The 25,553-nt window shown below is 37.0% G+C and overlaps 1 protein-coding gene across 1 annotated transcript; it reads right to left on the reverse strand.

Annotated features, from left to right (window-relative positions):
• Positions 1–21,038: 21,038 nt before the first annotated feature.
• On the reverse strand, positions 21,039–25,236 carry LOC149836720 (uncharacterized). Its single transcript, XM_090005545.1, has 4 exons — positions 24,979–25,236; positions 23,048–23,184; positions 21,824–21,928; positions 21,039–21,704 (listed from the first exon to the last, which is right to left on the reverse strand). The coding sequence occupies exons 1-4, from the start codon at positions 25,021–25,023 to the stop codon at positions 21,362–21,364; spliced, it is 630 nt and encodes a 209-aa protein (XP_089861671.1). The 5' UTR covers positions 25,024–25,236; the 3' UTR covers positions 21,039–21,361.
• Between the last annotated feature and the right edge of the window lie 317 nt (positions 25,237–25,553).

The following is a 25,553-nucleotide window of genomic DNA, read 5'->3' on the forward strand; positions in this document are numbered from 1 at the left end:
TGAATACGCTCTAGCCTATCTTGTGAGCCACTGATATAGACCCAACTCTCTTTAGCTGTGTTATGAAATCTTTATATTTATTTAACAAGCTTTGTGAGTTGAGGCGATCCTATCCCTTGTTCATGCTTGATCACTACTGGTCGAACTTATTTTACGAGTTTGAATGAGCTTTTGGTGAGTAAGTCGGGCTGTGCCACAAACCCACTCAATCTTGCTTCCCATCTATAGTTTAGGAGTTTCTGATTATGAGTTGCAATGATAAAATGGCATCTTTAAGAATTGGAAAACAGGCTTGGCATGATTAATTAGACCATGTCCTTTTGAACCACAATAGCCAGCCTTTAGGAGAGTATAATTTACAAGTTTTTTGCCACATACCTAGCAAACTATGCTAGAGTGAGGATCCGCAAGTCATGTAAGGATCATCCGCCGGGAGAGGATGGGGGTTCTGTGCAAATGAGATTCACTTTCTATATCTCATGAGAATCAGATATCATGAGATTCGAGTTCTCATGACATTTAGAAAGTGAATCTAGGTTGCACAGTACCCCAAAAGTAATCAAACCTAAAAAGTGAGTTGTGCACATCACCTCAAAAGCAAGCTTTTGCAAATTAATGAGACCTCATGAGATGAGTTCTCATTTGTGTTGAGAACTCGTCAGATAGAGGGTGTTCAAGTTTGGCCATGCTTGTGACAAGCCGAACCAAGCTCGAGCTCTTGTTGAGCCCCAGTTAAGCAAGCCTAACTCAAACTGGTTCATTAATTAAAGAATATTTTTTTAAAATTTAAAAGTAGTAATAGTTAAACACGAATTAAACCTACCACGTCAAGTTCAATCAGACTCATTAAAAAGTAATGCATTGTTTTAAACTGTAACTAATTGTGTTTGAACTCCAAACCTATTGCTTGCGAACCAAACATTTTAACCATATATATTTGACATAAAATATATATAAGTATACTTATTAATTACTGGTTATTGGTAAACAAGCTAAGTTTGCATTTAAGTCAGCTCGAGCTCGGCTCATGTTCGTAACTAGATGTGCCAAGCTCAACTGTCTTGTAAAAAAGTTGTATAAAAGTTTTTTTTTTTTTGATAGGCAACCTGGGGTTAGGCAGACCCCTACAAGATATCTATCAAGTCCCATGTGGCAGATGGATTCTAACTTGGGCCTTCAGGTTGGCACAAGACCCCGCTTACCACATGGGATACCACCTCGGTGGTAAAATTGTATAAAAGTTGCTATTTCGCAAACAATGAGATTTGAAACCTTAAACTTCTCTCTTACATGCCATATGCTCTAACCAACTGTACAGAATTAATTTTTTTTACTAAATATTGTACTTAATTTCTATATGATATATTCTCACGAGTTTACATGAGCCGAACTGAGCCGAGCACCTCTTGATCGTGTCTCTTGTTCAAGCTCGGCTCATTTTTGGTTAACGAACTGCTCGTGGCTTGGCTTGTCTTGCTACACAAACCAAGCATGAATGAGTTCATGGTGAGCTGAACCAAGCCGAACCACGAGCTGCTAGCCTCATTTCCCAGCCCTACTAGCCAAACATTTCAACCATATATATTTGACATAAAATATATGTTAACTGTACTTATAAATAGTTAATGAGCTTATGCAAGCTGAGCCAAGCCAAACGTTTCTTTGCTCGTGTTGTGCTTGCAAAGCCTATTTCGCAAGTTTGCTCTTTAGGAGCCGAGCCACGAGCGCCTCGTCCCCTTCCCCAGCTCAGCCAAGGAGTTCGTCAATCAACTCTTCAGCTGAAGTCTGGGGGCGGTGCTCTCATCCTTGGTAGAGAGAGAGAGAGTAGCGCTTTTCTTCAGGTGGTGCACGCGTGGTGTTTTGGTGCATGTGCAATCGAATCCTGCAGCAGCTGCAAGGTACGTCTCTCTCTCTCTCTCTCTCTCTCTCTCTCTCTCTCTGCGCCTCTGTGCTGATTAGTCATGCATCATGACCACACCCCCCTCCTCCCACTCACAAGGTTTTCTCTCTCCTTGGTTATTCTGCCTTACCTCGACTACAAAACCATCTCTCTCTAAAACAGAGATGAAAAAGGCTGCCACTAACGTATGGTGGCCTGCCAACTTTTCCCCCATCTTTGACAGCAGAAGATGGATGGCAGCTTCTCTTCTTTTTCCTCTTCCTCTTGGAAGGTCCAAGCCACCCGTACCACCTACAGACGTGCTGTGAGTGCGTTGTCTGTAAGTAACATTCTCCTCCTCCCCCCACCCACTTGCACTCATTCAAACTGCAACCGCAATGCTGTGCCCTCGCTAGGCTTGTTCTTGTTAGTACCACTGTTCCCCCCTAGTAACTGTACTTCAACAGCAGGCGGCAGCACGTAGGATTGCATCGTATTTATAGACTGTTGCTGTTGCTGCTGCTTATTAGTGTTATTGACGCCTTCTGCATTTATTTCAACACTACACATTCATTTCATCAGCAAAGTAACCAGAGAAAAAAAGAGCAGAGAGATCCACACCTCTGTCCCTTTTTTATTCATTTCATCCGTCCTACTTTATATATATTTTTTAGTTTTTTATAACCACTACGATTCATTCATCGTGCACATGATGCTTTACGCTTTCGAATCTGACCTTGGAAGCCTGTGAGTAGTACGGGTATCCTTCCATGTTTAACTTTTATCATTGCCTTTGCTTTTTTTTTTTAATGCTCGTAGCCTTTTTGTGGCCTTGTTCATTCGTTGTTAAGGATCGTTTCGTTTATAAATTAATTTATTTAACGTGTTACATACCTAATCAACCGAGAAAAACCGATAAACACGCATGAAAACATGAGGATATCCAACTTTTCAACATTTATTTTCTGGACATTACTAAAAAAAACTTGCAACTTTCTATTCGCTCCATAGTCAACATCATCTTATTTTTTTAATTTATTGAGGAAAATCGTCAGTTTTCCCTGTGTTAAATTATGCGAGGCTCACTAACTATTAATTGTTCCTTTTGTTCACATAAGATGGGACGAAGTTCACTGTGACATGTTTTGTCGAAACAACAAATTTTACAACAGTTACAATGTTTAGAAAGATATTTTTTCCCCCTTAATGTGAAAGGCGCACACCTATGGAATCTCTGAACATCAAAAATTTTTTAGATGACAAGACTTTTGTGAAACCATCAACAACTTGATCATTTGTAGAGCAATGCTTCAGCACTACTTCACCTTTTTCCACTGCATCTCTTATAAAATGATATCTAAGCTCAATGTGCTTTGTCCTACCATGAAAAGTAAGATTTTTAGCAATAGAAATTATAGACTGATTATCACAGTAGAGCTTAGTTGAAAGATTTTGTTCTACATGCAAGTCCTTCATCACACGCCTCATCCAGATTGCTTGACAGGTAGCAGATGTAGCCGCAATATATTCCGCTTCTGAAGATGATAGCGCTATTGAATTTTGTTTCTTTGAACACTACGACACAATGCCTGAACCAAAACCGAAAGCAAACCCGCTTGTACTTTTTCGATCATCCATTGAACCTGCCCAATCACTGTCAGTAAATCCAATCAAATTAAAGTCAGTAACATGATTATAAAAAATTCCATAATTGATTGTTGCCCGTATATAGCGGAGAATCCTTTTTGCTGCGCCTAGATGTTGCACAGATGGATTGTGCATAAACCTTGAAATCATACTGACCGAGAATACAATGTCTGGCCGAGTGTGAGTTAAATACATTAATCCACCGACCAAGCTTCTAAAACATCTTTCATTTGCTCTTGCCATTCCATCTTCCAAACTCAATTTTTCATTCGCATTCATTGGAGTTTCACAAACTTTGCAATTCAACATCTTTTATTTTTTGAGCAGTTCCAAAGCATACTTTTCTTGAGACACAAAAATCATTTCTTCAGATTGCACGACGTGAAGACCAAGAAAAAAACATAGCATCCCCAAATCTGACATTTCAAATTCCTTCATCATACTATGTTTAAATTCTGCAATAAGCTTAAATGAAGAACCAGTGTAGATATTATCATCTACATAGACACTTACAATGAGCAATTCATTCCCATTTACTTTGACATAGAGTGTAGGTTCACTATCACTTCTTTGAAAACCATTTTGGTGGAAGAATTTATCAAGGCAACTATACCATGCACGCGGGGCTTGTTTTAGCCCGTATAAGGTTTTTTTTAACTTATAAACTTTTTCTTCCTTTCCTTTAACAACAAATCCAGGTGGTTGGTCAACATACACGACTTCATTTAGAAAACCATTTAAAAATGCAGCCTTAACGTCAAATTGATAAACTTTCCATTTGAATTAAGCTGCAATCGCAAGGATCATTCTCAAAGTTTCAAATCTTGCAACAGGTGAAAACGTTTCAGTAAAATCAATTCCATATTTTTACACGAACCTTTTAGCAACTAACCTTGCCTTATATTTTTTCACATTTCCACCAGCATCATACTTGACCTTATAAACCCACTTTACTCCAATTGATTCCTTTCCAGGTGGCAAGTTGGAAAGCTCTCATGTGTCATTCTTCTTAATGACCTCTATTTCTTCTTTCATTGCATCTATTCATTTTTTATCTGCGCATGCTTCATTATATGATGATGGTTCTAGAACAACAAAAGCAAAATCACATTTATAAATATCCTCTAGAGACCGTACCTTTTTCGGAGGAGTGTCCACATCAAGTGTGGACTCAATATTTTCTGTGAATTCATCTCCCATACTTGAAGGTTCTGGAGATAATGCTTCAGTAGTATGATTTGATTGCGATGCCACTTCATCAATTTGCAACTTCACACTTTCATTGTTGGTCCATTCCCAACATGCTTTTTCATAAAAAATAACATCCCTCCTTATAATCAATTTTTTAGAAGAAGGATTGTAGAGACGATATCCCTTAGTTTCATTACTATAACCAACAAAGATACACTTTTCACTTTTCTTATCTAACTTGGTTCTTTTTGAAGAGTCAATCAAAGCATATGCTATACTGCAAAATACCTTCAACATACTTACATTTGGCTTTCGATTCCACCAGGCCTCATAAGGTGTTTTGTTTCGAACTGCCTTTGTTGGAGAAATATTTAAGATATGTACTGCAGTGTTAACGGCTTCTGCCCAAAACTCATTTGGCACCTTCTTTTCACTTAGCATGTTGCGTGTCATTTCTACCACTGTACGATTTTTCCTTTTTGCCACTCCGTTCTGTTGTGGTGTCTTTCTTACTGTTAGTTGCCTGCGAATACCATGATCTTTGCAAAACAAACCAAACTCATCAGATAAAAATTCTCCTCCTCTATCTGTGCGCAATATTTTTATAGATTTTCTTCTCTCATTTTCAACAAGGAACTTAAATTCCTTAAATCTATCAAATGCATGAGATTTATGAGTAAGAAAGTACGCCCAACTCATTCTAGTAAAATCGTCAGTTAAAAGCAAAAAGTATTTGCTATTGTTTAATGAAGGAGTTCTCATGGGCCCGCATATGTCAGCATGAACTAATTCAAGAAGTTCTTTAGCTCTCAATGCTTTTCCAACTGAGAATGATAATTGGTGTTGTTTACCATAAACACACCCTTCACATATCTCATTTGTACAATTAATGGCTGGCAAACCAATCACCATATTTTTTTGATGCAAGAGTTTCAAACCATTAAAATAAAGATGCCCAAACCTCAAATGCCACAGTTTAGATTGATCAAAACCATTTGCCATAAAGGCACAATCATCTATCTTGATCATTTCAAGTAGAAACATTTTATTTTGAACCATATCTATTTTTACAAGAACTGTACCATTCTTGTTTTTAATCTCACAGATGTCATTTTCAAATAAAAGAGTGTAACCCTTTTTAACCAATTGCCCTACACTCAATAAGTTCTGAGCCAAACCAGAAACATAATACACATCTTGAATGTATCATTCATTACCTGATTTTGTCTTGATTGCAACAGTTCCTTTGCCATTGACATCTACTTTATTATTGTCCCCAAGCCACACATTCAACTTCACAGTCTCATCAATATTCTTAAAAAGACTTCTATCACCGGTCATATGATTACTGCAACCACTGTCTACAAACCACATTTCACTTTTGCAACTGTTAGTATTCATGCTTGCAAGAAACAAATTTTCATTTTCATCTGCAAAATTTGCTTGTTGCTTTGCCTTTTCAAAACATCGGGCTTCAATATGACCAAATTTCTTACAAAAATGACATTGTTTCCCTCTAAAGAACAAATTTTGATTACCTTTTTTTGTTCCATCATTCCTTTGAGAGGAATCATAAAACCTTCCTCGACCTCTTTCACGTCCTCGAAAGGATCCTCTAAAACCTCCTCGTCCTCGACCTCTACCTTCACCCATTTGATCAAACTGAGTATTCTTTTCTTTTGGAATTTCAACTTTCGATTGAAAGGCATGTTCCAATGTTTTTTCTGAAGACCTGTTTATGCGATGCTCATGGGCTAAAAAAGACCCCATTAGTTCATCAATAGAATACACAGATAAATCCTTAGACTCTTCAATTGCAATAACAACATGATCAAATTTAGAAGATAGACACCTTAAAACTTTTTCTACTATTTTTTGATCATCCAAAATTTCACCAAAGGTATTCATTTGATTTACAATAGTAGAGAGCCTAGAAAAAAAGGTTTGAATTGACTCTCTGGTTTTCATAGAAAATGTTTCAAACTCTCTTCTTAAGGTTTGAAGTTTAACCGTAGTGATCTTCTTATCACCATGAAATTTTTGCTTCAGAAGTTGTCAGGCTTCTTTTGACTTAGTAAAACCGGCAATAGTTGGAAAAATGGTTTCAAACACAGCCTGTTGTAGTACTAACAATGCCTTTGCATCTCTCTTTCAAGCTTCTTTGACATCGATTTTTTCTGCTGCCTTTGTTCCTTCAACATCTGCATAATCATTTTTTACCAACTCCAAGAGGTCTTGTGAGATAAAGAAAGTCTTCATCTTAATATTCCAGAATTCATAATTGTCACCATTAAAAATTGGCACTAATGATTGTGACAAATTGAGAGAGTTAGAATTATTTGCCATACCAAACTTACTCAACAATTATCCTTCAAAAGAAATTTCAAATCTATAGGAACTCCTTGCTGCGGCAATGCTCCTATTGCATTTTCTCGAATGCCCAGCTCCTATTCGAACCTGTGCTCTGATACCAAGAATTAAGAGAAATAGAGGGTAAAAGCCAAAAGGTGCAGCACATGAAATAACACAAAATACAAGAGCTGAAAAGTAAAAACCTCAAATGTATTGTTATTCACGAATTCACTTTTTCTCTCTCTCACTACATTTAACATGAAGAAGTACCACTATTTAAAGAAGGCAAAGCCTTTACATAAAAATAGGAAACTTGAGCTAAAAGTTAGGAAGAAACCACACATACTCAACTTTTGAGACTCAACTAACAAAAAGTAAATCCTATAAACTAGGAAACTGAAAATACATGGGCTTTGAGTGCTCTTCAAGTCAAACGTGGGCATTGGATGCCTTACCCACTTCCTTCTACATTGAGCACCAAGCCATACGTGGGCTTAGGATTCTCTTGCCCACGACCTTGAGCATTAACCAACAGATATATAACATGCATATATATTTTTAGAGACAATAGATTTTGGAAAGATAAAACCCCCTGAATGGATTCCCAACCCTAACATAGAAGAAAATTCAGTTTTGCTGCTGCTTAAAACAGACATCACAGAGATATGCTACCAAAGGCTATGCACCCATGGACTTCCTAGAGCTTTCAATTTTTGTATCAAGTTCAGAAAAATATAAACCTCCTAACCTAATTGGAAGAACTAGATCATTGATCCCAATCCACACGTCTATCAATCCAAGTCTCAGAATTCATTCAATAAAAGATATGAATTGGTGGGAAATAATATCTTGACCCAATCATATGGAATAGAGATTCCATCAGATCAGCCTTAAACACCATGAATGGATAAGTTGTTTTTTTGGATAATTCAAGAGAACTCTGAGGTCCTTTCTGTCATCGGAGTTTGAAGAAGGATTCTTGAGGTCCTTCCTGTCATCAGAGACCAAGTCATGTTTGAAGAGGATTCTATTAAGGTCCATCAACGAGTGTTCAAGCTTAAGGAGGAAAGCCCTAGACAGACACTACAAGAAAATATGTCCCCACGATATTTATCATCGGCAATATATGATTTATGGTAGCCTAAGTCACACGGACTCGGCTAAAAGGTCGACGCACCCGCATCGCCCGTACCCGACACGGGTGCAGCTTCGGACATGGAGCGGACACGGTCAACGCATCGGGGCTGAGTCCGTCCACATTTTGGACTCAGTCAACTTTGACCAAGTCTATTTTTGTCAATTTATGATTTTATATATATATATATATATATATATATATATAGAGAGAGAGAGAGATGTGTTTCCGTGTCCAAAATTTTTGAAATTGCTCTGCACCCGTACCCGCACCCATGTGACATAGATGGTGGCCAATAACTTAAACGATAATATTTATCATCAATTCTGGCGTCAACTTTTTATGGTCGTTTATATTTACTAAAAATGATGATATTTATATATGGTTGATTTTATAAAAATAAATTTGATGATATGATATAGTCGGTATAAAATGGTCTGACTCTAGAATGTCATCGGTAATAGTATTTAAAAATGGTGATAATTATCGCCGGCTATACTAATTAAAACCAACAATAAATATAGTTGCCTATATTACTTAAAGCCGACGATAAATATCATCGGCTATACTAGTTAAACCGATGATAAATATTGTTGCCTTTATTATTTAATGTTGATGATAAATATCGTCAGTTATATATTAAAAGTGATGATAATTATTGTCGCTTATATGTTGAAAATTTATATATTTTCAATCATTGATTATAGTAATTAAATTTGATGATAAATATCATCGCCTATGTTATTTTAAGCCGACGATAATTATCACCGACTATATTTAAAATCAACGGTGATATTTATTGTCGGCATTGACTATAATTTTTTTTTAAAACCCAACAATATTTATCATCGACATTGATTATATATTTTTTTTATTTACATGTAGTGTCATAGATAAGCCAGAGAAGCATTTGTTGTATAAAAAGAATGAAATAAGAAGAATGATAACTTACAAGAAAGATCAATTATATTCTCATTACAATAGTGTATACAAACAACAAAACAGTGATATACAGCATGCACATATTTTGAGCCAAGATTAGCTTAAAACATGAATAGAGGAACAAGAAAAGAACAACACAAACAAGTCATGGTGATACAGGCCAATCAATCCCATCATATGTATCGTCCAAGGCAACGCAAAGCCTTAGCTCGAGACCATCCAACCCTTACCCAGTACCCCCAATGGATGCAATGCCCTTTTTAGAGATACTAGAGATTTGCAGTGTCAAGAGAGACGTTTAAGCATAAAAGAAAAGAGAAATCATGTACGTGGTACGACCATTTGTGAGACCTACATCCACGGAGGAAAAAAGAAGAAGATTTTACTAACTCAATACCGAGTACAAAAGGAGCATAAGATAGGACACACACACAAAGGGATAAATATATATCAACACCAGAATCCAAGTATGGCAACTAAACAGCTAGAGATGAGGATAAGGATAATTATGCGTAACAAGAGATGAACATATGAAAACCATATAAGAGATATCTAAGGAAATCAAATCTTAACACTCCCCCTCAAGTTGGCGCACTGATATCCATCACAGTCCCAACTTGTGATTAATTTCCTCAAACTTATCACGTCCCAATGCTTTAGTAAAAATGTTTGCAAGTTGATCTTTAGTTTTCACATGGGGCGTAGAGATGATTTTAGACTGAATCTTTTCTCTTATAAAATGGTAGTCCATCTCAATGTGCTTGGTGCGCTCGTGAAACATTGGGTTGGCTCCTATGTGAATGGCAACCTGATTATCACATTTCAATTCAATTGTGTCTCAAACATCTATTCCAATATCCGCTAAAAATTGTTTTATCCAGATGAGTTCACACGTGGTTAATGCCATAGGTTGGTACTCTGCCTCAGCACTAGACCGAGCCATGACATTATGCTTTTTAGTCTTCCAAGTGACAAGGTTGTTTCCAACAAACGTGCAGAAACCAGTGGTAGATCTTTTGTCACTAGAGTTGTCTGCCCAGTCTGAATCAGCATAACCTTCAAGTTTGAGATGACATGTTCTCTTCATTAAGATTCCCTTCTCAGGTGTTCCCTTTAGATATCGTAGAATCCTTTAAGCAACTTCAAGATGAGATACCCTTGGTTGATGCATGTATTGACTGAGGAGGTTGACCGCATAAGTGATATCGGGTCTGGAAATGGTAAGATATATAAGTCGTCTAATCAATTGTTGAAAATTGTTAACTTCTTTTATCAACTCGCCCTCATCTCTGCTAACATGATGGTTAACCTCCAAAGGCGTGTCAGCTGGCTTGCACCCAAGCATACCTGCATCTTTAAGAAGATCAAGGGTATATTTTCTTTGGCACATGAAAACACCTTTTTCCGAATGGGCAATCTCAATACCCAAGAAATACCTAAGACACCCCAAGTCTTTGATTTCAAAAGTTTTGTGAAGATGTTCTTTGAGTTTTTTAACAAAGGCAACGTCATCCTTTGTGACAATTACGTCATCAACATATATAAGCAGAATAGTTATCCCATTAGGTCTTTTGGCTACAAACATAGAGTAGTCGGCCATACTTCTTTTAAAACCAAATTTGATAAAGGTGCCACTTAGTTTTTCAAACCAGGCACGTGAGGCTTGCTTTAGGCCATAGAGGGCCTTTTTTAATTTGCATGCCACATTCTTTTCAGTGATTTTAAGACCTTGAGGTACCTCCATGTATACTTTTTCCTCTAGGTCTCCATGAAGGAAAGTGTTCTTTACGTCTAACTGGTGAAGGACCCAAGACTTGTTAGCAACAACTGAGAGGAGAATTCTTATAGAATTGATTTTGGCGACTAGGGCAAAAGTTTCATTAAAGTTGATGCCTTCAGTCTGCGTGTATCCCTTAGCAACTAGTCTGACCTTAAATCTTTGAATGAACCCATCACTATTGTGCTTGATTTTGTAAACCCACCTAGAACCAACCACCTTTTTTTCTAATGGTAAGTCAACAATTTCACAAGTTTAGTTTTTCTTCAATGCATCTAACTCATCCTTCATAGCCAGTCTCCACTCGGGGTTTTGACAAGCTTCTTCATAACTAGAAGGTTCAATGTCAGAATAAACCTTGCCAAGAAAGGCAAAATGCTTAGCAAATTTTTTTTTGAAGTCAAATTGCTTCTCAATAGGATGAGAGTCAAGGCCTCTCATGTGGTATGTATAGAAGTCTTGCAATCTTTTAGGAAGATGACTGACCCATGAGCTCTTTCTAAGAGGTCCATTAACATTTTCAGATTGAACTTGGCTATTGTCATGTGTGTGAGCATTATCGCCAATATGGTCAACTTGATCAAGGTCACTACCAGCTTGGTGTTCACGTCCAACTCCACTACCATTTATTTCATCTCCATTGACTAATGGAAGGACCACATCACGTTGAGTTTTGTCCTCCCCCTTATTGTCATAATCCCATGAAAAATCTATTTGTTCATAAAAAAAGGCTCATTTTCAAAGAACTCGACACCTTGAGAAATATATTGCTTTTTGTCTTTTGGATCAAAACATATAAAGCCCTTTTTGACAGTCGAGTATCCTAAAAAAAATGCACTTAATAGCTCTTTTATCCAACTTATCATGAAAAGAGTTTTGAAGATGAACAAAACATTTACATCTGAAAGTCCTGAGATGAGCAACAGAGAAATCTTTTCCTCTAAGAAGCTTCATGGGAGTTTGGAAACTTATACTTTGACTAGGCAACCGATTGATGATGTAAACAGTTGTGGATATAGCCTCAACCCAAAAATATTTGGGAACATTCATATGTAACATTAAGGCACGAGCAACATTTAACAGGTGCCTATTCTTGCGCTCGGCAACTCCATTCTGCTGAGGAGTGCTAGCACAAGTGTTTTGAGGCACAATACCCTTTTCATTCATATATTCTTTAAAATCATCACTAATATATTCTCCACCATTGTCCGACCGAAGTCCTTTAACTTGAACATCAAATTGTGTGCTAACCATAGCACAAAAATCTTTGAAAACACTCAATACTTTTCCTTTGTTTTTCAAAAAATAAATCCAGGTGGCACGTGAATGATCATCTATAAATGTAACAAAATACTTAAAACCAGCATGTGAAGCAATAGGGGCCGGACCCCAAATGTCGGAATGGACAAGCTGAAATATTCTATCACATCTATTGTCTGAAGAATTAAAAGGCAATCTGCATTGTTTGGAATACTGACAAGCATCACAAGACTCGCTATTTGAAATAAAATCTGGTTAAACCTTTTTTAACACATGATCTGATGGGTGACAAAGTCTAATGTGTTGTAACCTGTTAAGATTATCATTTTACTGCGCCAAAAAAACTTGAGTGTCGTCATCAAGAATGTAGAGACCATCACATTCACGACCCTTACCAATCACTTTCATCGATCTTAGGTCCTGAAAAATGACATAATCAAACGAGAAAATAGTTGCATAGTTATGTGCTTTTGTCATCTTGCTGATGGATATTAAATTGGTTGGGAATGTCGACAAATACAAGACTCTAGATGTAGTGCCTTGTTGAAAAAACTGAACCTGTCCAACACCTTGAACAGGAACGAGTGCCCCATTGGCAATAGAGACAGGTTTCATTTTTTGATTTTCAACACTTTGCATCCATTCTTTATGACCAGTCATATGATAAGTCACATCTGAGTCTAAAATCCATTTATCTTTAAAAAAATTGGTATTAAAAGCAAGAGACTTACCAGCATCTCCTTTGTCAGCATCTGATTCTTGAGCGATAGCTAAATGGGATTTGTTGAGTTGCTGCAAAAGTTTAGCAAGCTCCTCCAAGTTGCCGACACCATTAACATTCCCTCTGCCGTCACCTTTGTTAGAAAAACGTCTGTTAGGTTTCCCATGCAGCTCCCAACATTTCTCTTTTATGTGTCTTGTTTTCTTATAGTGAGTGCACTTTAGCTTGGGTCGCCCTTTTTGTTCGCCTTCACCAACATTAGTTGTCTCATGATAAGTATTGTAAGCCACATTTTCACGTGACTCAGCTCGCAATTTGGTTTCAACTCCCATCACGGCTCGCCTTGTCTCTTCCTGTTGTATGATAGAGCAAACAAAATTTAAGAATAAGGGCATGGATGACATAAGGATTTGGCTTCTAAGGGCGTCGTAATCTTGGCTCAACCCTGCTGTAAAGCTACAATGCCATAAGGACCCAATTGCTTTTGATGACACTATTGCCGAACATATCTAAAGCCTTTGTACTACTAGTTTAAGAAGAGAGACAACGTGATCTTAGGGTCACGACTAATCAAGAACCAATGGTGGCAATCACAAACAGATCCAAATAAAAATCGGCAAAATTGTGTTCGTCTAAAATGCGATCATTGTGAAAAACTCGACCATGTGAAGGTCAAATGCTTTTACCTCCACGGGTTTTTGAATCGACCTAGTACACCCTCCAATGCTTGTCAATGGAGCCAGGCCAACGACAATCCTGTGACTTTCGAAGGTAACAAGTCAATGTCAGTCCAAAGCCCCCAACGACTTACCCAGGAACAACTTGACAAAATACTAGCTGCAATAAATTTAGGTAATCCCAAACCAGCACTTGTGGTCAACCTAACTGCCCCTTTTATTTGTTCCACATCACCTGAAAATTGGATTATAGACACGGGCGCAACAAACCATATTACTAATTCATTATCAAATCTAATGCTTCCAAAGTCCATCATTTTTTCTTCTATTGAATTACCAAACAGATCTTCTACACATGCTACTCACATGGGTAGTGTCCTATTGGCGCCAAAAATTTTCCTCTCAAATATCTTTTTGTCCCAGAATTCAAATTTAATCTTATTTCTGTGAGCAAATTGATCCAAGATCTAAAATATGATGTTTCCTTTTATCATGATCATTGTATTTTTCAGGACCATCTCTTGAAGAGAAAGATTGGAGTGGGTAAGCAACATAGTGGACTTTATGTTTTTGACATCGATGATAACTTTCTCTTGAATAGTTCATCCTTTGATTTCAACATCTAACACTTAAGACTTGGACATCTTTCAAATACTAGATTGCAAACTCTTATAAATGATAATAAAGTACATGGTTGTGTTCCTCACAATCATTGTGATATATGTCATATGGCCAAACAAACTCATTCTCCTTTTTTCAACGAGTTGATTTTCTCGTCAAAACCTTTTCAATTAATCCATTGTGACATATGGTGGGATATCAAACCATATCGTTATCCCGAGCGCAATATTTTTTTACCATAGTAGATGACTATTTGAGAACCATGTGGGTCCACCTTATGCGGCACAAATCGGAAGCCATAGTCCAGATAAAAAAAAGTACTTGTTGAAAATCAATTCAACGGCAAAATTTTGAGTCTCAGATCTGACAATGGAACTGAATTTTTCTTAAATGATATGCAAAATTTTTTAAAGGAAAAGGGTGTTGAACACCAACATAGTTGTGTTGCGACTCCCCAACAAAACGGCGTGGTCAAGCGCAAGCATAAAGATCTTCTCAATGTTGCGAGAGTCTTGAGATTTCAAGCCTCTTTATCTATTAAATTTTGGAGAGAATGCGTTTTAACAATTGCATATATCATTAATCACATTTCCTCCAAACCGTTAATAGGCAAAACCCCTTACGAGTTACTTCATGAAAAGAATCTTGTTTATGATCATTTTTTAGTTTTAGAATGTTTGTGCTATACCCACAACATACATCACTCTCATAAATTTGATAAGGTTTTTGTTAGTCAGGATGTAAAGTTTTATGAAAACGTGTTTTCCTTTCAAGATCATAACAACCCGAATAAAGAGGAAAGGCATAACCTACCCATCTCCATATTTGAGCCTCAACCTTATGAGACTCAAGAACCCAATGATATTCAAGTCAATGAGATTCTTAATCCCAATCATCTTCATCCAAATCTTGAATCTCTCAATCTTGAAGTCATTGAGCTAACTCAAATTCATCTTCGAAGATTTGAAGGAACCCGTCAACCACCATCGCATCTTAAAGACTACAGTTTTTACACGGTTGCTCCCATACTCCAATTGACTGACACGAGAGAAAAGGTCCACAACACGGCTCATGAGTTGTCCAAAGTCATAAATTATGATTATTTTTCTAAAGGACATTATGTCTTCTTAAGTGCCATTTTTCAGCACTCATAACCCAAAAGCTTTTACCATGCCATGAAGTTCCATCATTGGTGCGATGCTATGACCTCAGAGATTAAGGCATTAGAGGAGAATAACACTTGGTCAATCGTAGATCTACCCATGGACAAACACTCCATTGGTTGCAAATAGGTGTATAAAATTAAACACCACTCAGATGGCTTCATTGAAAGGTATAAAGCTCGACTCGTGGCCAATGGCTATACCCAAATTGAATGATTAGATTATAATGAGACCTTTGCTCATGTGGTTAAGTTGGTAATAGTGTGATGCTTGATAGCTATTGCAACAATAAAAAATTAGCATCTCTATCAAATAGATGTTAACAATGCTTTTCTCTACAGAGATTTTGATGAATAGGTGTATATGGACTTGCCACCAGAATTTTCTATTCAGGGAGAGCATAAAGTTTGCAAGTTGCACAAGTCACTATACAGACTCAAACAATCATCTAGAAACTGGTTTGCCAAGCTTTCACATTATCTACTTCAAGAAGGGTTCGTCCAATCTAAAGTCGATTATTCATTTTTTTTAAAGGCTACTAATGTGACACACATTTTTATTCTAGTTTATATAGATGATATCATCATTGCAGAAGATGATATTACATACATCGAGGAGCTTAAATCTCACATCAATCAATAATTTTGATTGAAGGACCTTGGACGACTAAAATATTTTATCGGCATTGAAGTTGCAAGATTTAAAAACAGTATTTTCTTATCTTAACTAAAATATGCTCTTAATATCCTGCAGGACATGGGTTACCTTGGAGCCAAGCCAAGTCAATTTCTCATGGAACTACATACTAAACTCAGCAATGAAGATGAAGATGTGTTGAAAGATCCAGGGTCGTATAGGCGCCTAGTAGGTCTATTGTTATACCTTACCATAACCCGACCTGACATCATTTTCGCGATCAATATTCTAAGTCAATTTAGTAGTCAACCGTGACAACCTCATATGGACGCTGCCATGCGGGTCCTTCGATATATCAAGGGTTCCCCAAGACAAGGAATTTTAATGTCGTCTACTAGCAAGATCCAAGTAGTTGGTTGTTGTGATTCAGACTGGGCCTTCTGCCCGATGACTCGTAGATCCACATCAGGTTATTGCATCATGATTGGGGATAACCCTGTGTCTTCGAAGACTAAAAAGTAGTTTACCGTATCACGGTCATCGACTGAAGCCGAATATCGATCCATGGCCCTAGCATGTTGTGAACTCACATAGATCAAGTACCTGCTATTGGATTTCAGCATTGATCACCCTCAAGCCATGATGCTACATTGCGATAACCAAGCAACACTTCACATTACCACCAATCTGGTTTATCACGAGCGCACCAAACATATAGACATTGATTGCCACCTCGTGCGGGAGAAAATTCAAAGTGGTTTAATTCAAATATGATTCATTCCTATGCATTCCCAGTATGCGGACCTTTTCACCAATGCACTCGGCACCGATCGTTTCACTCACCTCAAAACCAAGTTGGGCGTTCTCAATCTGCACGCTCCAACTTGAGGGGGAGTAAAAGAATCATTGTACACGTGAATGGTTATCATAACAATGGTTATCGCGAATCAGGTTATCTAATGTACACGTGAATAATTATCAATAACCATTGTTATGAATGGTTATCAATAACCATTGTTATCAGAACTTTTTTGCTAGCCTTGCTATATCGATAATATCGTTATCGATATTAGCAAGGCTATGGTTCAACCCTATCAACAATCAAAGGTAGCGTCAAATGTAGACTCTTATCGACAACTGAAGGTCGGTTGTTGTTGGTTGTAAGATTTTTGTTTTTTTAAGTAATGTGTAATATAAGTATGTACAACACGCTGCTTAGTACGAGTATTCAAAAAAATATATATTTCTCACATTCTCGACTCTAATTTCCTACATATCTACATTATTCCCTACTGATATCACATCATCAACATATAAGACTACCAATGTTCTATCTTTATCGGACACTGAATACACAAAGCATGACCATGATAACTTTGCTAAAGCCTTGTAAAGTTATTGCAACACCAATCTTATCAAAACAGTCACAGTGTAGGGGTGGACATTAGACCAGCCCTACCCAACCCTGTCCCATAGAAAACCTGACCTTATCTTTATCAGGTTCAGTTTAGGCCCAGGTCCTATTGGGTTTGGGTTAGCTCAGGACAGGTAGGTTCTTTATGAACCCAGTTATTATCGAGTCAGGGGGGTTGGGAGACATTGAAATTTGTTTTGCCTATAACCGAACCCGGCCAGAGCCTAAGTCTTTTTAGACTTGGAACTGCACAGGCAACCCAAAGTCGGCCGACCTCGCAATCCAATGTTCACACCCTACCATGTGGCTCGCGTAAGTCCATAAAGACCAAACCTTGCAAACCCAACTTTGATTTTCATTAAGGTAATTCCAAATAAACTTTACATTGTCTTAAACTTTCCAACCAATATACCAGTTAAAACTTTTGAAGGCATGTCACATCAAAAGTGAAACTAGAACAGAAAAGATCATTAACTAAAAGAAGCAAAAAAAATGTAACTAAAACTAACCATAAAACATGTGATATTACAAATGAGAAGAAAGGCATGAACAATACATAAAAAAACCTGCTACGATTAAAGAAAAAAAAAACTAAAAATCTTAACTGTGTTGAATAGGTTAATTTTACCAATATCTTTCTCATTTGTACCATTAAGGTCGTTATAGGTGGAGAGCCCAAGTGATATCAAAAGTTTGTTGCATCCTTGTTTTTAATCTGTTTCTGCACTGAGATATCATATTCTATAGTTTTCTAATATGCCAACTCCACCTACTTCTAAAATAAAATAATCACCATCGAGTTTGATCAATCCAAGGGTTTAGAATGAAAAATCAAAATTCATATTGAACACTTACGAGTTAATCAAATCCCCACAGTTCCCAGAGTATTGCTTCCTCAAATAGGAAAATTTTTCTTAGTCATCGTCCAATGGAATGAGAATGATAAATAGCTACTTTTATACAAATTACATCCACATAAAAGCTCGTAAAAACATTCCAACCCCAGTCAATCCACTTCCATATTGATTACCAAACAAAGAAAATCAATATTACAATTGAAGCAAACACACATACCTAATTTAACTTGCTAAAAACAACCACCATTCTCAATGTCAATGGTTATGTGCATAATGTTGTATACTTATTTTTTGTCAAAGCATCAGACCTCCACTAGCACCTCCTCCACTAGAAGACTCTGTTGATTCACTAGCACCTCCTCCAACACCATTTTGGTTCTTCTGGTCTCCATCAGCAGCACTCTTCAACCCACTAATTTGGTTCTAATTCTCACCATTATTCCCTCCACCACCACACTTCTATACCACGATATGTATGTGTTTTGCAAATTCATATGCCTAGAACATTGTCCAAGTAATAATTCATTCCCAATGTAAAGAAACAGTACAAATAACATCAATTCTATGATGATTCATTTCATAAGGCTCAATAAAAGTCTTGTGCTGAGCATCCTTTTACATTGTTAGAAATCCCATAAGAATCACTACAAACTCACAAAAAAAACCTGTGCATACATAATCGATATTATACAAGTACCTACCAGTATACATGAGAAGAAACAAAAAACAAGAAGTATTTTGTGACCAATCAATGAAAAAGAAAGGGTCAGATCGCCACTCGATCAACTGTGAATGCTCGATCCTAGAGGAGATAGTGATGCCAAGGAGACAAAGAGCAGAGAGGAGATAGTGATGCCAAGGATCTTTTGTGAATGCTCGATCCCAGAGGAGATAGTTACGCCCGCGAGAGTCTAGCTCTGCTTCAGCCACACAGGGCGAGTGGGTGTCCGGCAGTGGCGAGGTCGAGCGGCGGGTGTACGGCAGAGGGCGAGCGGCGGGTGTACGGTAGAGGGCGAGCGTTGGGTGTCCGGTAGTGGTGAGAGTAGGGGCAAGTGCAGTGGCAGAGGGCGGAGGAGAAGGGTTTTCGAGAGAGAATGAAGAGAAAGGGAGGAAGACCTCTTGCGAAAAGATTAAGAATAAGATTAATATCAACGACAATATTTATCGTCATTCATGTTAAACTATCGGCAATGATAATTATCATCGTCAATAAGATTAGGGATAAGTTTAACATCAATGACGATATTTATCTTTGTTGATGTTACTCTTATTGGTGACGATAATTATAATGATCAATATGATTAGGGATAAGTTAAAGTTACACTATTTGTTAATAAGAGTAAGTTTAACATTAACGGCCATATTTTATCATCGTTGATGTGATGCTATTGGTGATGATAAATATCGTCCTTAATAAGATCATGGTCAAAAAGATTAGGTATAAGTGCAACATAATGATATTTATCATCATTGATGTTTACTATTGGTGATGATAAATATCGTCATTGATGTTCATTATTAGCAACGACAAATATCGTTGTTAATAGAATTAGGGATGAGTTTAAGTTACACTATGGATGATGATAATTATCATCACAATAAGATAACGTCAACTATGATATTTATCGTCGTTGATGTTCACTATTGGCGATGATAAATATTGTCGGCAATAAAATTAGGGATGAGTTTAAGTTACACTATGTGAGACGATAATTATCGTCATCAATAGATTACAAATAATCGACATATTGACGATGATAATTATCATCATTATGCTGATTATTTATAATCTATTATGTGTCAATAGATTACAATTAATAGTATATTTATGACGATAATTATCATCGTCAATTGTTGAAAATAAGAATATATGTGACTATAATTATCGTCGTCAATACTCGAAAAATATAAAAGATAATTGGTGTCGATTATTTGTCATCGTATTTGAAAGGCGACGATAATATCATCAGCAATATTTAGTCTCAAACAACTTTCGTGTGTTTCTATTCATATTATCGACAAGATAAGAGTGACCACAGTATGTTGTCGGCTATAGCTATTTTTACTACGTCATTGTTTGTCATCGGGATTAATTTATTATTGACAACAATAATTTATCGTCACCGTTTTTATGGCCAATAATGACGTGTTTTCTTGTAGTAAGAGCTATGGAATGAAGAGTCCTTTTAAGACCAAGGAAAGAGATCTAGTTGATTTAGAAGATCTCAAGAGGAGTTTGACTCCTCATGAAACATGAATGTAAAGTTATAAATGCTTGCCATGTATCCTTTTATCACTCATTGAAATAAAAACAAGCATTGAGAGGGTAAGGCTGTGGACGTAAGTATATCTTGTATCTAACCACGTTAAAACTTGTGTGAGCTTGTTTATGTGTTTTCTTTTGGTTAGATTTTATATGGTATCAGAGCTATAGGCTCATCACCATGAGTGGTTCAACGGTTTTGTCTTCAAGCTCCTCCATGTCGTCTGGTAATACTACACTTTTTTAGAATCCTAATAGCTTTCAGCATTTCTTATGAATCAAGCTTACTTGCTATAGGAGAGCCAATTTACTCTCATTTTGATCGCTTATGATTTTCTTGGCTTTGTTGATGGATCAAAGCCAACTCCTCCTAAGTATAAGGGAGATTCGCTGAAAGAAAAGTCTCATCCTGCATGTCAAACAAGTTTAAGAAAGACAACATAGATGGGCCGATCAACGTGAAAGCATTTCCCCGTGCAATCTTCAGCATCTCATTCCTAAGGTTCAATAGGAACTTACACTGGAATAAACATTAGCTTCTTTCAGACAAATTGTTGCAAGAAATTTCGACAGGCAAACAGCCATAAACAAGTTAGTGAAACTGCCCAACATTCTATGCCACTAATGCTAAATCAAAAACTAAACTGCCAGCACCATTGAGCTCAAAATGAGCTCCTATTAAACTCCATAAATAAGAAACAACATGAACAAAAGTTCAGTAACTATGTACAGGGTACCACCGAGTCAAGGATAAATAGGCTCAACCAAGCATCGGTAACTTGCAGTATAATCTTCACCTGCACCATGTCTTCAGAGCAAAGATGATTCAGGCTCTCCTTGCCCGCCTACCAGTTTTACCTTTTGACACCTCTTTCTTACGAGGCCCGCGTGATGACCCGGCCTCAACATTTTGAAAGTATTGTGAGTGTGCAATAGGCCTTGCTTCTTTGTGTCCGCCTTTAATATAACCATTATCCCCCCACCTTCTATTTCCGATTCGTAAATTTGATGAACCACCGAAATAAGCTTCCTCAAAATCATCATCATAATCATATGGGAGGACATCCTCTTGTTCAACAGTCTCAGGTTGTGATTCAACGGTCAACAGCGTGAACCAAGGTGCACGCAGCAGCAAACACACACTTTCCTCAATGAGATAGCCATTGACACTGCAGTAGGAAAAGGCCAATAACCTCATTGCTTGAAACATGCAAGAACAACAACCCTAAAAAAGGGAACCCAAAACAAAACAAAAAAACTATGTGGAACACTTATCTAAATCACATACCAGCCGTTCAGTGACCGATGCACACTGAGGGAAGAGAACGGCATCTTACACTGTGGACAACAGGGCACTGCACTATATGATGCCCACCTCAAAATGCATGTCACACTGTATAAAAGAAGAGAAAAAACGAAGAGTGAAGAAGAAGAAAGTCCCCAGTTTACCCCTTTTCCTAGTTGCAGACGAAACAGGGACATGTATCACATTGTTGTTTCAAAGTTTTGAATTGAGATATTTCCTACGTCTACCTAGAACAAGCAGCAATTGTACTCATTTTTGCAAAAACTGAACAAAAACAAAAAATAAAAAATCATCAATTAGTGATCCAACTCCAGTTGACGCTAAAGATTGAAGCAACAGAATCATAAATTTTCCACCAAACACAAATATCAGTTCACAGAAAAATATAATTAAGGAACAGCAACTCGGGTTCAACCTTAAGAACTTTTATTTTTCAAGGCCAACAAGAAACTACTTTAACCAATCTTAGAAATAGATCAGCAGGGTTTAATAGTTTTATTAAAATAAGCACGTCATATGCACACACAGGTTAGAAGAAATGAGAACATATCATATGCATGCACAGGTTAGAAGAGATAAATAGAAGATAAGTTACCTGAACAGGCCAAAAGAATGAACAGAATAAAAAAAATCCAGACACCTTGTGTCCAACTATAGGTTTGTGAGGACAAAAATGACGATGTAGACCAGAAAGGAACATTATGCCAGAGAAAAGAGACATAATTTGGGAACTATGGCACATGGGTCAATTGATTCTTTCATTTTCCTGTGTCTTTTAAGTCGCAGCTCGAAATCCTCAAGTTCAAACAGCAGAAATTGCATTTAATGTTTTTTCTTATTTGAAATGCTTGAATCAGAAATAGCTATATAATCAAATGACCTTCATAACTGTTAAGTGGTATTGAAACAGTTTAATACAAAGCATGAAGAGAAAACTAGTTTGCTTGCACCCGCTGCATTCATTGTCCATTTCCCTGAATTTACTCTACCTTTACAAATTTACATATTAAAAGATTTTGAATTAATAATATTTTGTTATGTTAATGGGAGATGAACCATGAGCCTTAACCTTAAGATGCGATCTCATTTCAGCCATGTCCTTCATATTCCATTTTAAGAAAAAAAAAACTAAAAGTGGAAAATAAATAAATAAATGTAGAATTGTGCATGCATTATGTCACTAGAGTTTGAGACGCTTAGACAAACCAATATGCATGCTCGCAACCTTTTACATGGGCAGTTTCTTCAAGCAATATCTCTTCCAAACAAATTGCACAAGTCCCACAGTAGCTCTCTGGTTTGGGAAATGTATGGCTTTCAATAGCCAGTTCTCCCTCTGAGACCTGATAAAATTGAAATGGAATACCACAACTATTAGAAAAATTTAGAATCCAGAATTCCAACTTCACAAAACTTTCAAACAATCAATGAGTTGATAGATCTCTTAACATACAGTAGGCAGTACAATTAATTTGCCAAAGGCTGAAATGGTCCACATAAGCTATTTTAGGTGGAAAACATCTAAGACGAATTTAAAAGATCAATTAACATGATAAAAAATATGCAGATAACCACTTATATAGAGGACACTATGAAGTTTTAACACATTCAGAAGTAATGGAACTCCAGCATTAACCAACTTAGCCATTGATGCATTTTCTACATTAAAATGAAAGTAGAGGACTACACTAGCACTCCTCTAATAAAATTTTCATTCACATGAACCTAAGACGTTGGGATAAAAGTCCTTTTACAACACATATCATTGTTAGAGGAAGCTCACCTGAACAATAGCAAGTCGGATCTAAGATGACTGGAGTAACATCCAGCAAAAAGGATAAAAAAAAGTCAAACAATACAGCCAAAAAGTAGTACCATCCAATGGAATGCAAGTAATAATGAAAAAACAAAAGGTCATCAAGGAGACAGCATTGGGAGAGAAGAAATGAGCCACTGTCCAGAAAATTCTTTGAGAGAAGGTTAACACAAAAAGAGAAAAAAAGAAGCATGTGTAACTATCGTGGTATTATGTCTTCAAAGCATAATAGTAACATGATTAAAATATCATTCCTCAATATGTTACAAATGCATTATATTATGTTTATGCAAAGGTGTAGAATCTTAAGTTACAACCTACAGAAACATAGACATATATTGTCCTATCTTTGTAGGTCACCCTCATAAGTCCTATTTCTCCATCTGATCCAGTTCAGTATCAACACAAGCTAGTCTTTCTTAGTTTATTGTTTCCCTCAGAGTATTTATTGATCTACTCTTTCCTCAGTTCCTTCAATACACATATTTTCTCAAAGCTCCATACTGGGGACAATACAGGCCTCCTAATAACATTCCCACACCAACTTAAACAGAATTTCTTTCTCTTCTTGATTGGCATTTCAAGACAAGACCTCTGCAGCACCCAAACTGAACTCGTGACTGCTAAGATTTTTCCTGCAGAGGAATTAGCAAACAAATCCTCTATCATTTGCCGTTTCATTTCCAGAATTGTTTCCCCGTCATTTCACGCCCGTTCCACATGAGCCTAAGAAAAACCTTATTTTCCCCTGTTTCCCATACCGACAACGTTCCTTCTAACCTTCACAAATTTGCAAATAACTTGTAATCAAAACTCTTTCGACATCGGGCCATGTCATCTTGCATCTAAACATATCCAGATGCAGACCAAATACTGTGGGATTCAGTTCCTCAGACGACCACATGCTCAATTATCATAAATCAGATAAAATTCTAACGAGTGATGAAGGTATCCCTTCTCAAAACCCATAAATTATTTTTAGATGAATCATACCCACAAGTTTCTCAAAGGAAAAAGAAAAAAAAATACCCCTTTTATGTAGGATCTCATTGAAGCCCATAGTAAGCCTCATTAGCCCAAAAGTAACCAATCATTTGTATACTTCTGGAAAATTTCTCAACAACCAACAAAGAGATTCCTATTTTCTACCAAATTCAACTCATAACGAACCAAAAAAAACGAGTCTTTATTCAGAGATCAAGTAAATCATGATTACTACTTCCTACATCAACCAATAATCTAGAATCCCAACAACTTAAAAGGGCCTATCAAACAAATTGAAGGAAAAACTGCGAAATAGAATGGTCGGTCATCCATCTACCTTATCTACGGTGAGAAGAGAGATCTCTTCTGTGATGAGATCCATTGAAGCGTTACAGAGGATGCCAATGGATCGACCAAATCGATGAGGGAAAAGAGACGAGATCGAATCAGATTTTCTGCTGCCTATTCAGCCCCTGCCCATCAAGAGAGAGAGAGAGAGAGAGAGAGAGAGAGAGAGAGAGAGAGAGGCCAAACCAGAGGGGGTATGGCGACTAAGGAAGGGAATAAGGGATGCCTCCCTTATGAATTTCTAACCACATTTTTTTATTATTTTGGTTAATAAATAAAAAGGGAAAATTTGAAAGAAAAAAAAAGAATGGTTTCCCAATCCCTACCTCATATTTCTTCTACCTTTAATTGAAATGACCGACATTTTCTTCAACGAGATTGTGTGACAAAACTACCCTTCTAATCGTTAATAATTTCGGTCGAGCAAAGTCCACCTGAGAAGCCTATGTCACATGGGCACGCTAAAAAAACGTAGGATACGACATTTTGGTCTAACAAAATGTCTCACAGAGATTCATGGGGACGCATCCATTGATATAGGATTGAAGCTCTCACTCAGAAATT

This window comes from Nuphar pumila, chromosome 5 (assembly GCF_984573655.1).
Source record: "Nuphar pumila chromosome 5, dmNupPumi1.hap1.1, whole genome shotgun sequence".
In the NCBI taxonomy this organism is placed as follows: domain Eukaryota; kingdom Viridiplantae; phylum Streptophyta; class Magnoliopsida; order Nymphaeales; family Nymphaeaceae; genus Nuphar; species Nuphar pumila.